Source organism: Orbicella faveolata, unplaced genomic scaffold, assembly GCF_042242905.1.
Source record: "Orbicella faveolata isolate gen_17 unplaced genomic scaffold, um_ofav_v1 contig_13, whole genome shotgun sequence".
In the NCBI taxonomy this organism is placed as follows: domain Eukaryota; kingdom Metazoa; phylum Cnidaria; class Anthozoa; order Scleractinia; family Merulinidae; genus Orbicella; species Orbicella faveolata.
This window is the reverse complement of record NW_028301540.1, coordinates 4,472,915-4,485,275: the sequence shown is the minus strand read 5'-3', so window position 1 is coordinate 4,485,275 and position 12,361 is coordinate 4,472,915. Positions and strand designations below refer to the sequence as shown.

The window sequence follows — 12,361 nt, the reverse complement described above, 5'->3', positions numbered from 1 at the left end:
CAAATGAAAAGAATTTCCGCGCGGAAACCGTCACAACGGAGAACGTGGAGCGATGGAAGTGTTTAAGGTGGCCGAACACAGTTTTCGCGCGCAATCCAGCGCGCGCACAAGGATTGCAAAAAACAAACATGCCGTCAATAGAGCGATCATTTTATTTACTCAACACCCGCACTATCTGAGCTATTTTTCTCTATAATTGAACGCAGTGTATTGATGGCTTTAGTCTTTTATTTCCCGGAATATAAAGCGAGAAATGAAAGAGGTATCTGTTTTCTATGGCTGGCTCCTTTGCAAGAGTCTTATTGTAATTCTAACCAGTAGCAGTAGCAGCAACAACAACAAAAAATAATCATCATTTTTTTCTTGAAGATATTCCTTTTGATGCTATGCAGTTGGAAACATGATTTAATTTACCAGATTTCTGTTTCACACATGTGTGTACCAACTTATCTTGTATGTCTTCAGCTTATTATACTCAACACATGCAAGATAAAGTATCTGTTACCCAGGATAACAAGCAGGTGATGGTAACCAAGGCTGATGGATTGGGGGTTGAGAAAAGTTACCTCCATCAAGGAGACCACTCCTGCATGGGACTATTGGACCTCATAACAAAAAGTTGTCAAAAAAAAAATCTTTATTTTTATCAAAATATTTACATATTAATCAGTAAACTATGGCAGAGGGGAAGCTTCTGTTTTTGTTTTCCCGGCAAAAGTGACCACATTAATTTTAAGCGACACATAATTTTTTCATAGAATTTTAGATACTAGGTTGAATATGGAAAACAACATCAATATAAAACACACCATGACATATTTTCCATAATTGAAATTGAGTGACACAATAATACAGTGGAATTCCGATTTCTTGAACCCTCAATTTTTCGAACCAATTTTTGTTTCCTTGGAGGTTCGAAAAATCGGGACTCCACAGTACACTGACCGAAAAGATTCTCAAGAAGAGAGGAATCCACATCAAAATTGGAGCATTAGTTGCAGCAAAATAAAATCTTGAAGTAATACTTATATTTAATTTACTCTGCAATATTTGTGATTATTTTAAAATGTACAACTATTCTAGAAAGTTTGGCTTACTCAAAGAATTTATTTTTAACATAATATTTAAACAAATATGCACTCTTATCAGGAACTGGGTATGATTCTAAGATGAAAATGGGATGAGCATCAAATTTTGGGCCACACATAGGGTAAGGAGAAGTTTCAAGACATTTCCCACACCCACCCACCTACATGTTTTCTTACAGAGAGATCATGTGTGATTTAATAAGAGTTATTTTGAAAATGACTTGAAATAATTAACAATTAGACCCGTGGCCCTTGAGGGCGAAGGGTCTAATTGTTTTAGTATCACCTAACGAGTCGGACAGAAAAGACAGTAATAAAGTTAGCAAATGCAAGTTGAAGAAATGTTTATTTGGGAATAAAACGAAACAAAGCGTCGCGCTCGATTGCGCCAATTTCGCTACTTGAGGACTATTACTAATAGACCTCTAGTAGTGTAGCCAATTAAAATGCAGGATTTGCATTAGTCCACTAGTTGGGTGATACTAATATTGTATTATTCTATTAGTAACATCAGCAAGTAGTTCACTTAACTTTCTCAGGTTGCATGGTTGGTATATTACAGAACTTTTTTTGACTCACAAAAATGACCACTTGAATGGGTGCGCAGAAGAAGGCCCTTGGTGACTATTGATGTAATGTCAAATTCCCCTTGTGTTTCACAAGGAAATACAAAGGAGAATCTGACAGTTTATCATAAGTCACTTAAGGGTGTTTTTCCAAGCACCCCCTTCATTTCTTTATATTGATCAGAAATCTTTTCACTCCAAGAGTTGTTGTGACCATTGACATGCAGTACTTGTATGTGGTACTGATCAAAATATTACGCTGCATGAAGATTTTTCTGTCGGCGGATAAAATCTTACAATGTGACCATAATTCAGTTAAAAACTACTGGGCAGAATATAGAAAATAGTCCAAAGAAAATATACGTGCAGATTGGTAAAAACCTTATAGAAACACAGAACTAGCATGAACTGCTGACATAATGATGGTGTGAGCAAGGAGACGTACATTTTGATGATCATGGAATTTTGTAAAAGAAATAGAAAACATGTTCTTTGTGTATCTATAGAGTTATAGAAAAACCTCTGGAAGTTTGGGAGAACTTGAAAAAGCTGTGGAAACACTCACCTGTTGGCTCGTGTTTCCACAGCGTTTCTCATTCTCTCAAACTTCCACTTGTGTTTCTTGAACTCAATAGAAACACAGCACATGTGTTCTATTTCCTAAATAGTACAGTTCTTTATGCCATACTATTAGCCTATGGATTCAACCTTTTGTACCACCATTCATAAGAAACCATCTAACAGAACTTCCATGCTGCTTATTTGTAACATTACTGCAAATTTTACTTTGGGTCAAAACCTTGGTAATCAAGCGAGTGAAAAGATTAAGATATTAGCTATTTCAGATCAAAGGCAAACTTCCACATGGTTTTCTGGAAATAGGCCAGTTGCACCTCCATCTGTGACACCCTCATCCCAGCCATCATCATTTTTCTTGATCACATATATAATAGCTCCCTCCTGAAATGTGAGCTCATCATCCCTCTGTTGTACATATGCATACAGGGACACCACTGAAAGACAGCAAATAAGTTACACCAATTAATATATTTACCAATGATAAACGTTCTTCCAAAATATACTCCAAATGTCATAACAAAAATTGTTATCTCTCAGTTAGTATGCGTGTTGTGATTGGTCAATTTAGCAGGCTGTAGTCTACTGTACGACCTGCTAAAATTTATAGCTGTTTTTGTAGGCAAAATGTTTTGTGATTTATCACCATGTATTCTTAACTTTTATAGCAAGTAAGAGTTTAAACTTTCTTTTGCTTCTGAAATTGTGTATGAAAACCTGCTAATGATTTAAGAGTCACTTAACAATGATTTCAAATTGACTTGTTTTGCTTTCCAGGTGCGTCATAAATTTGAAGCCATTCCCTGTGAATAGAAATCGTTCCCAAACGCATCAGACACACAGTAGAGATATAATAAATATCTTACTAACGTCATCTTCTGGGTCTGTGCTGCTACAGCTACTTACAGTACGGCCCTCAAACTCGCTTAGTAAGAGGTATATCCTGTAATTTGATAAGGTACCCCCTTCACCCCCAATCCCCTTATTTCATACAGCTGTAGCTCTGAAATTAAATGATAAAGTTTCTTCAGACCACAAGGCTTCTATTGTAGTGCATGTTTCAGACTTTGTGCTATTATGGTTTGGTTAGAGAGATGACTTTCATTGTCAGGCAAAGAGCTTCTTGTGCTTCCTAATCTTTACTGAATCTTAACATACAGTACCACTGACGCACCAAAAATTGCCAGTTAAAAAATCGCTTCAAACAGAGGACCAGCTTTTCTTGAACTTGGAGACAAAGGTTTTTTTGCACCTGAATAAATACATTTCTGTGAGAAACAGTTGTACCTTTTTCTATGTAGTTCTTTGGTATCCATGACTGCCCTTCCACTGGTGGAGGAGGGACTTGGTACAAATACTCTGGTGGGGCAGGCATTGGTAGTGATGATGGCGATGCATAAAAATTATCTTCAGAGGGTGGTGGTGGGGGCAAAGGACTCATTGCATCTGAAATTAGGAAAAAGCATTCTTAATTAGATATGCAGCCAAGTCAACTTAATTTTAGCAAGTATGTTGGAGGTATAGGTCACAGAAATTGAGAGATGTGAAGAGAAGATTTGCAATTTTGCATCATGGTGAGACTAAACTTTTCTGCAAGCCTGGACCTTTCTTAGCCTTGCAAAAGAAATCTAGACACTGACAAGGTGTCATGAAAAATATTGAGACAAGTGAAATATGGCTAAATATAAATATTTTGTTGAAGGACCATTTGCCCTCCCTAAATTGATTAGGTAACGAAAGAAGTCTACAGCAAATCAATGTTCCCTTACCAACAACAGACGCATATGTGCTACTCCCATCAACATCAGATGGAGGAATTAAATCTGAAATTAAAATATTTAAAAGTGTTATTAAAGAATAGATTGGAAGTCATCTGAGGATAGAGAAATCAACAAACATTTATGCCACAAAATGGCAACTAATATTACAAATCTAGATAAAAAAGAAGAACTGGATTAGTATGACTGCATAGGATACAAAGTTGATTGTCATAAAGTGGAACACTTGATGGTGGATTGCAAGTGAAATAGTGCTCCAACAGCTACAAGGGCTCAGTGCTGGCGGCTGCAGGATTGTGTTTGGTGATTTCCTATGCCTCAAAACATCTGTGTTGGCTTGCCTGCAAAGATGGCACACAGTACTATCTTTTGGAGTCTGCTCAATGTAATTCTTAGCTATCAGACCTTTTTTAGCAACTACAACCCTACCTACACAGGGCTGTCATTAAGTTTTCACCTGCAGCCTTGATCTTCACCCAAGTAACAAACTTGTTACCTTTTGAGTGAACTGGATCAGCTGTAGGCAAGTCCACCTGTAACATCAAGGGCCCAGCAAAAATACTCAGCTGTAGCAGGTGCTACAGGTTACAGCCCTTATTGACAGCCCTGCTACATATATACACTTTTGTTGCATCTATATGTTTCGTAGTTAAAAAGAAAATGCACAGCGACACAAATTCTTGTTTGTCGTAGGTTTCAAGGGTAGCTCAGAGTAGCTCTGGCTATGCTATCAATAAAACAATGTAAACGGTAATTATCATAGTCACCTGGTGGAGGTAGGTGTGCTGCCAAGGATGGGGGTGGAGGTGGGGCAGCCACTGGTCCTCCTATGCTAGGAGGCGGTGGAGGAGATGGAGTACCGGGAAGTGGCGGAGGAGATGGTATCCCAGGGGGTGGTGGTGCAGATGGAACTCCCATGGGTGGAGGGGGTGGAGGAACCATGACATCACCAGCTGGTGCAAAAGGAGTTGCAGGTGGCACTGGTTCAGAGGGAGGTGGGGGTGGTTCTGGCTCCGAGGAAGGAATAGAAGGAGGCATTGGTGGAGGTACAGGAGGGGGCGGAGGTTTTGTAAGTGGCGTCCTTCTTGAGGTTCCTCCACCTGGCATCTGTTGACGTAAGCTACCCTTTCCTGCTGCAGCTGCTGGTGCTTGTGGCTTCAATTTTTTGCTGCTTGGTCGGCGCCGACTTTCTGGGCGATCACTTGTCTTGACACCATGCCCTACAGAAAGGTCAAGCACGTTGTCAATATTCATAACAAAAATGGGCACAATACCTTAACTCTATGCACAGTACTGTTTGTGCAAATTTCAAATTTATTTAATATTTTCCACTAAGTCTCAGAGTGCAGCTACAATGAATATTAACAGCTGAAAATTGCCCATTAGGATATAGGAGAGGGTTATAGCAAGCTATAGCATATAGTGGCTATCTGATTCTGTGTGATGACCTAAACAGACAACACATTAGTAAACTGTTGCTCAGTCTTGATTTTTGCATGTAACAACGTGTCGGACCAAGAAGCTAGAAGGATCACTTTAGAGCTTCATCATCAGTGCACAATTTCTCAAGAAATCTCCTCAGTAGAAGAAATCTGCATCATTGCAAAAGCAACGTCTGTAAGGTTAACTTAGGCTAATATCTATTGTCAATTTTTTTTTTTTACCCAAGTGATCCAGTATTGAGTAGTCAGTAGTTCTTCTTCCATATCTCACAAGCTTCTCTTGTTCTGCTGGTGCTATGATTCTGTGGGTACGTCCAGTTGGCTTACTGGATGCTAAGACTCCTATTTCTCGACGCGCCACTTTTTCTTTGTGAATGTCAACAGTCTAATAAACCAATAAAAACATTACCTACTATCCAGTGAAAAAATTTGAAAATGAACTACAAATTTTGTAGTATTCTGTTGATTGACTAATTGAAGACCTACATGTCAAGAGTTTTAAAAGTTTCATCAGGACCCTTTTATTTTTGGAGTACCTTATTCACAGATTCTCTGCGACTCTTTGTCTTTTTGCTAGCTGATACCTTTCATAAGGGAGTTTTGTGGATAGAGTTAGTTTCCAAACAAACCTTGTTCCCAGAGTCTTTGTTCCCTTTGATGAGCAGTCAGGAAACAAGTAGCTCTGGAAAGTTCTGATTAGAAGTCCAAAAATATTGGAGTTCTGGTTGAATTGCACATGCCTAGCTGGCAAACACATGGCTTGGTCAAGACACTGGCATTAAACTTCTACTCTTTTTCATTGTTTTCAAAACCAATAAAAAATCGAGCCTGTTACAAACTCTTGAGAGTTGCTTTGTTTTGTCAAGCTTGCCAGGTAAGGAGCAAGAACTAAAGGAATGAGATTTATTTTGCAGTCTCTTGGATAGGTAGCAATACTCTCAACCACTTCACAGCTCTGGAAGTAATTCAGAGACCATTTGCAACCCTTAACAACCTCTTCCTGACTAAAAGCTGGGTCATTTTGGAGCTTGATTGTGAAGGCTGATAACAATGTAAAAAAGGTCAGAAAATTTCACAAATTTTGACGAACAATATCCAATAATCGACTGTTATTTCTAGCTTCATGCAAGTGAAACACTTAGGGATTTCTGTTAGTGTGACCACTGCAGCTGTGAAATTCAAAACTGCCCAGATAAACATCAGAGGTTCAAAGAACGTCTTTTGTATGACCTGGGAACTTTCATTTGAGCAATTAGCCAAATGGTTTCTCACTCATAGAAAATCAACCTACTAGTTGCTGCCAGGGGAAGCCTTGTGTAAGTCTGAGTTTTAGTACAATGGAATGTTCTCACATGAGCTGAATCTGTAATTTAAGCTTCAAGTTGACAATGCGCCTGTAGATTGAAGTTTACAATCCCTCTCTGCTAGCCCATGTTAGGATTTTCTTTCTTATGATGGTGTGAGAATGTACTGTCTTACACGTAGTTTGTCATTCTGGCAAAGTAAAGCAATATCAATCTTTCTAGCTTGTAAAAGGTTTGTTTTGAAGTAAACATTTGGACAGTCTTACCTCCGAAATATGATTTATCCTCGATTCCATATCCTGCAGTTTCAAAGATTGTTGATCTAACAAACCGAGCATGTTTAGAGCCAATGAATTGATCTGATAAGCAACACTTGCTAGCGACTGTGTAGCGAATTGTTTCGTTTCCTCCAAAACGGCTCTAGTTTCTTCCAGCGCTTTACCCCTATCCGCGCCAGATTTATATCGGTTATTTGTCTCTATATACTTCTGTTCGCAGTATGCCGCCACCTTAGCCAGGTTTTCATGGCCATCTCTCAAAGCCTGGCGCCCTTCGGGGAGTTCTTTCTCGATTAGAGATAGAAGCGCATTCTCCACCTCCGCCATCTTGGTCTGTGTTGCTTGCATAGCATGCTGGGTAGATAACAGAGGTTGGATGTGTCGAGCTTTCCGACATTTTCGTTGCAAAAAAAAAAAAAAAAAAAAAAAAAAAAAAAAATTCACTCCAATTGTTTGTGTCCCTAAAAAAGTTGAAGAGCATTAAACAACTTTGACGGTTGTTCGCAGACTTGTTAATTAATTTATTTTTTAATTACAATTTTACAAAAAATTATATTATGCCATTTAGATCTAATCCGCCCACAAAGTGCTGGAATATTGTCAGGTCTATGCTCATTACGGTCACTTCGTTCCAATGCGAGATCGTTCCCAATACGTTCGCTCCCACAAAAAGCTAGATCACTCTCCGCAAGAAGCTGCATCGCTCCCAAGAGAACTGACTTCACTCCATGTAGGAAGTTACAAAACAATATGAGGAACATGTCAAATCAGATTAATTACGGTCGTCTCACCCACGCTTAAAGAACGAAAAATACAATGTAGTCTGTTTTTAATCTCCTGTATAGCACTACTAAATGTCGGAGTCTGGAGCGCAGTTACTTTTGTATGGTGCGAAGCTAATTCTTGTGTGACTCGTTTGGGGTGAACTATATCTTTGTTGGAGCAAAATCAGGTGGAGCGATCTCACTTTTGAGAGAAGTGACTGGATACCGTGCTGAATCATCCATTATAATTTGCTTTTCTTCATTGCCTTAGTTTTTAAACGGTTCCGCTTAAAGTTACGGTGCGGATTCCATTTTTTTTTTTGCAATCTAAATTAATGCTTATTGTTCAAAAAACAGTTATTCCAAAACGACTTCATTATTGAGAATGAAACGACTCAACTTGTCAGCAAACAATGACATCGGACCAAAGCATTTTACTGGATCTTCATTTAAGAGCACTCAGTTTTATAAGGTAAAACTCAAACACACGATACAATCAGCTAAATGCAGGTATATTACACTCCCGGGAGGGGGGGTATTCCCAGAAAAATTGGGTGGGGGTGTGCGGCCCACCTCCCAAAACCCTATTTATGACCAAAATCTGCGATTTTCCCTACCCTATTTATGACCTGACCAAAACTTCTGTTGCAGCTGGCACAGTTGATCTTAACATAACTTATGAAGGGCTTTTGTTGACGGTCTTATCGATAATGATGAAAAAAAAGCTTCTTCTAAAAAACATACTTAATTCAAGACCAGAGTGCAGAAAACATACCCTATTTCTGACCAAAATGGCCAAAATCGATGCCCTATTTATGACCAAAACGGCTGAAAAACCGTACCCTTTAGGGCCGCACATACCTATATAGCCCTTGTAAGGGAGTACCCCCCGGATTACACTCTGGCAAATACCTTCGTTACTATGCACCCCTCAGATATTTCTGTTTCCAACTAGAGCACCTGTTTGAACTACCATTTCTAAGGATAAAAATCTCAATAATTTAGTTCAACCTGCCGTCAGGCATTCGTTTTCGTCCGCTGCGGTGTCGTGAACAGAGAAAAAAAGAACCTCTGATCACAACGTATATTTTGGTCTTGAAAATGTATAGTTACGGTTTTACGAAGTTTCTTCATTTTATCCGATTTTCATGATCAAGTGAAATATTGATGTCTTAATCTAGTTTCTGAAAAGGGATTGGTGTTAAAGATGAAATGAGATACAAGATCTTGCTTTTCGGAAAATAGGAAAGGGTTTTTTCATCTCTTATCTATCTCGTATATCTATTCATAGCGATAACGGCCTTACAAATGAAAAATTAAATTGTCGATTCTAGCTGTCTTATTTCACAGATCACCGTTACATATTCATCTTACGAATTTTTGTGAACAGATCACGTCGTTACAGATAGAAAACAACATTAAAGCAGTAAATTCACGGAATTTCATGCAACAAAAGTCCACGAAAATATCGTTATTTCAACCTCAAAATACTACGTTAATATGATCACGAGTTTTGATGTGCATCTCAGCCATTTTATAAACTGGAGTCACGTGACCTCCACCATTTGGCCAGCGCCACTCCACCAGTTGACAGCACCACAAGCAAGCCCCCTAGCAGGGTGAGGAGGCTCGGCTGCTGGCCGAAGAAGGCGTAATCAAAGAGAAACGCCAGCAGGATGTCAACATTTCTCATCAGCGCTGCAGGGGCTGCCTTCTCCAGCTGCAGACCTCGATTCAAGCAGAAGCTTCCAAACACGCCACACAAAGCTGCCAGAAAAATGTAAGTAAAATATTTAACAATTATTTCCATCGCAGTTGTTGAATATGAGATGGTAGATAGCCAACGAGGCACAGTGAAGGATCTAGGGAAGGGGTACGGGGGTCCGCCCCCCCTTATTTTGGGTAAAAAAGGAAAAAATCACAGAAGGAGGAAAAGCCGGCAGGGCAAGCAAAACAAAAACGCCTCCTACGCCCCGTCCCCCCTTAGCTCAAGGTCTGGATCCGCCACTGAGGTAGGTAGCGCTGAGTTGGCTATATATAATCATCTCATATCCAACAAGCGCGAGTGGAATAATTGTTTTATTAAAAATACCGCCCCCAAAATATAGGAAACTAAAATAAAATAAAACCAAAAACGCCCCGAAACATTATGCATACGTTACCATACATGCAGAGTATGTATGGTATAATGGCTCATAACCCATGATGGACTCTTGAACTCTTTTAAATAAATGATTTGTAGTAATTCCTCGACCTTGCTTTCTTTGCCGAGCACGCTAAATCAGACCAATCAGAACAAAACAGTCATTTTTCAGCCAATCGGAAGCTCGCTTTTTCCCGCACTTGGCTCCGGCCATTACACGATATCGATGAGCAGTGTGCACCTTCTAACCAATCAGGACGGAGACGTTTTTCAGCCAATCGGCTGCAACTTCAAACGCAAAGCTGTTTCGCTGTGGCGATTTTTTTCCGCACGAAAGAAAACTTGGAACGTCGATAGGTTTACAAGGCTGCTTAATATACGATATAATCCCAAAAACTAGGGGACGGACCGTTATTGTTTTGAGGGGAGGGGCTGGGGAGTTGGTCAATTTCCAAAAAACATTCCAGCTCAGCAAAAACTGCTGAAAAAAATCGTGCAAGGGGCGCTATGGGAAAAAAAATCGAGCAAGTGCTTTTACTATCCAGGTCCTGTTTTTGATGTTAAAAAAAATCTTGCACAAGCTATCGCCCGCCAAAATAAATCATGCGCGACCTAAAGTTTGGAAAAAAATTTCACGACCCAGAAACTTGTCCAACTCCCCGCTCCCCTCAAGAAAATAATAACCCGTCCTCAAGCATCAATATCTTACCCACTCCAATGAGAAACCATCTGGCCACGCCACAATCCGGAATTACAGGTTTTTGAAAGACAAACATGGTGAAACCAGACAACAGAGCACTGCACCAGCCAAAATAAAACACATTGGTGTAGAAACTGACAGAGCCACCAACTCGACGGACCATGATGAACGTCAGTGATTGGACCACAGCTCCTGATAGCGCCATGGCGTAGCCAATCAAATGAGACGCTTCGATCACGTGGCTGGGTGCATTGGCTGCATTTAAGAATAAAACAAGTTTCTGGAAATTATCATATTTGACCTTAAGATGTTCAAGTGTGTTCTGTATTTCGCTTAAATTTGGCTTTTACGATGAAAGAACTATGACGTTTTTCCGTCTTTTCTTGGAAAATATAAATTGCTCTTATCGCTTTATCTTACGTACAAAGGGATTAAGTGCTGGTAGGACAAGCCTTGCGCGTAGATAAGGCAAACTTTGCTTGACCTTACTTGGCGCATAATCTCATTTTAAACTTCAGGTAGAGAGAGGACCCTGGGAACGAAGTTGTCGGTTGAACTGAAAACAGGGAAAGAAAGATTTGCACCCCGCATAAAACGTTTAACTGAAAATTTGAAAAAAGATAAATGAGCAAAATTATGTTTTTTATGATTGAAACACTCGCTTAATTTGCGCAGTACAAAAATGAAGATAGTATTCCCTCATGAAGTTATCAGTTTATTCATTCTTATTTCCTATAAGCTTGCCTGAAACGAATAAGACATTTTTTGGACAGATTAAATATTTCCTAGCCATGTGAAAATAAGAGTACAGTTTTGTATCTAGAAAATATTCTTTACCTGAAGAGCCAAACAGAAAGGTTGGCTTCGTGATCAGAACTACTCCGCCAAGACATGTAAAGGTTGCTGCGGCGTCAAAAATATGCCAAGATTCCTTCAAGAAAACGTACGCCAAGAGCGCGGTGAAGATTGGCGTCGTGGAAATACAAACGGTTGCGTCTCCCAAAGGTAGCTTGGTAAACGAGCCGTAGATACAAGAGATAGAGGCAAAGTTTACGGCGCCGAAACACACAAGGTATGGTCTGTGTTTTTTCTCGCCCAGCAAATCAGCCTGTGCCCAGACTGCTGCGGGAAGAACGAGCAGAATTTGAATGATCAAGCGAAAAAAGACGATTTCAAACGCCGGAATTGTCGTGTTTGAGAGCTTGACAAATAACGAGGCGATCGCGAACAGAATACCGGACGCCGTGGTGAGGATGAGACCGAGGCCAGATTTAAAGCAACTGCAAGGACGACAACAGACCGGCGACTTTGAAACGGGCGACTGGCGTGTTTGCCAAAGTGGTAGTTTCTCTGCAATGCGCTCCCTCCAGGTATGGCTGAGGATTTGCTTCGGGGATGTGAAGTTGCGAAAGCTTTCGCTGTCTTTATCGAACAAAACGCGGTCATCTGTTTCTTCGTGGATGCTGCCAAGTCGCGATTCTCTTTGTGCTCGATCTATATTTTGATAACTGTTTAGGGAATTTCGCCAGAAAGCGGTCGAAAAGGGAGAACACATATTGCGTTCTGCTTTCGGTTACTTTGATCTTCGCCGACTGAACGACCATTTTTATTGAGCGAAGAGGAAGCCGGAAAAATGTGCAAAGCGAACGTCACTGGAACCAAGACAACATTTGAAAAACATTGTGACAAAAATGCATCGGTCCTATCCTCGTAGTTCCCGAA

The 12,361-nt window shown here is 40.0% G+C and overlaps 2 protein-coding genes across 2 annotated transcripts; both read right to left on the bottom strand.

Moving 5' to 3' along the window:
* Positions 1-619: 619 nt before the first annotated feature.
* LOC149114687 (abl interactor 1-like) lies at positions 620-7,380 on the bottom strand. Its single transcript, XM_089284158.1, has 6 exons — positions 7,021-7,380; positions 5,673-5,835; positions 4,776-5,228; positions 4,000-4,053; positions 3,518-3,676; positions 620-2,667 (listed from the first exon to the last, which is right to left on the bottom strand). Exons 1-6 carry the CDS (start codon positions 7,378-7,380, stop codon positions 2,501-2,503), a joined length of 1,356 nt encoding a protein of 451 aa, XP_089140284.1. The 3' UTR covers positions 620-2,500.
* Positions 7,315-12,260, bottom strand: LOC149114686 (solute carrier family 35 member G1-like). Its single transcript, XM_089284157.1, has 3 exons — positions 11,477-12,260; positions 10,649-10,894; positions 7,315-9,563 (listed from the first exon to the last, which is right to left on the bottom strand). Exons 1-3 carry the CDS (start codon positions 12,192-12,194, stop codon positions 9,331-9,333), a joined length of 1,197 nt encoding a protein of 398 aa, XP_089140283.1. The 5' UTR covers positions 12,195-12,260; the 3' UTR covers positions 7,315-9,330.
* Between the last annotated feature and the right edge of the window lie 101 nt (positions 12,261-12,361).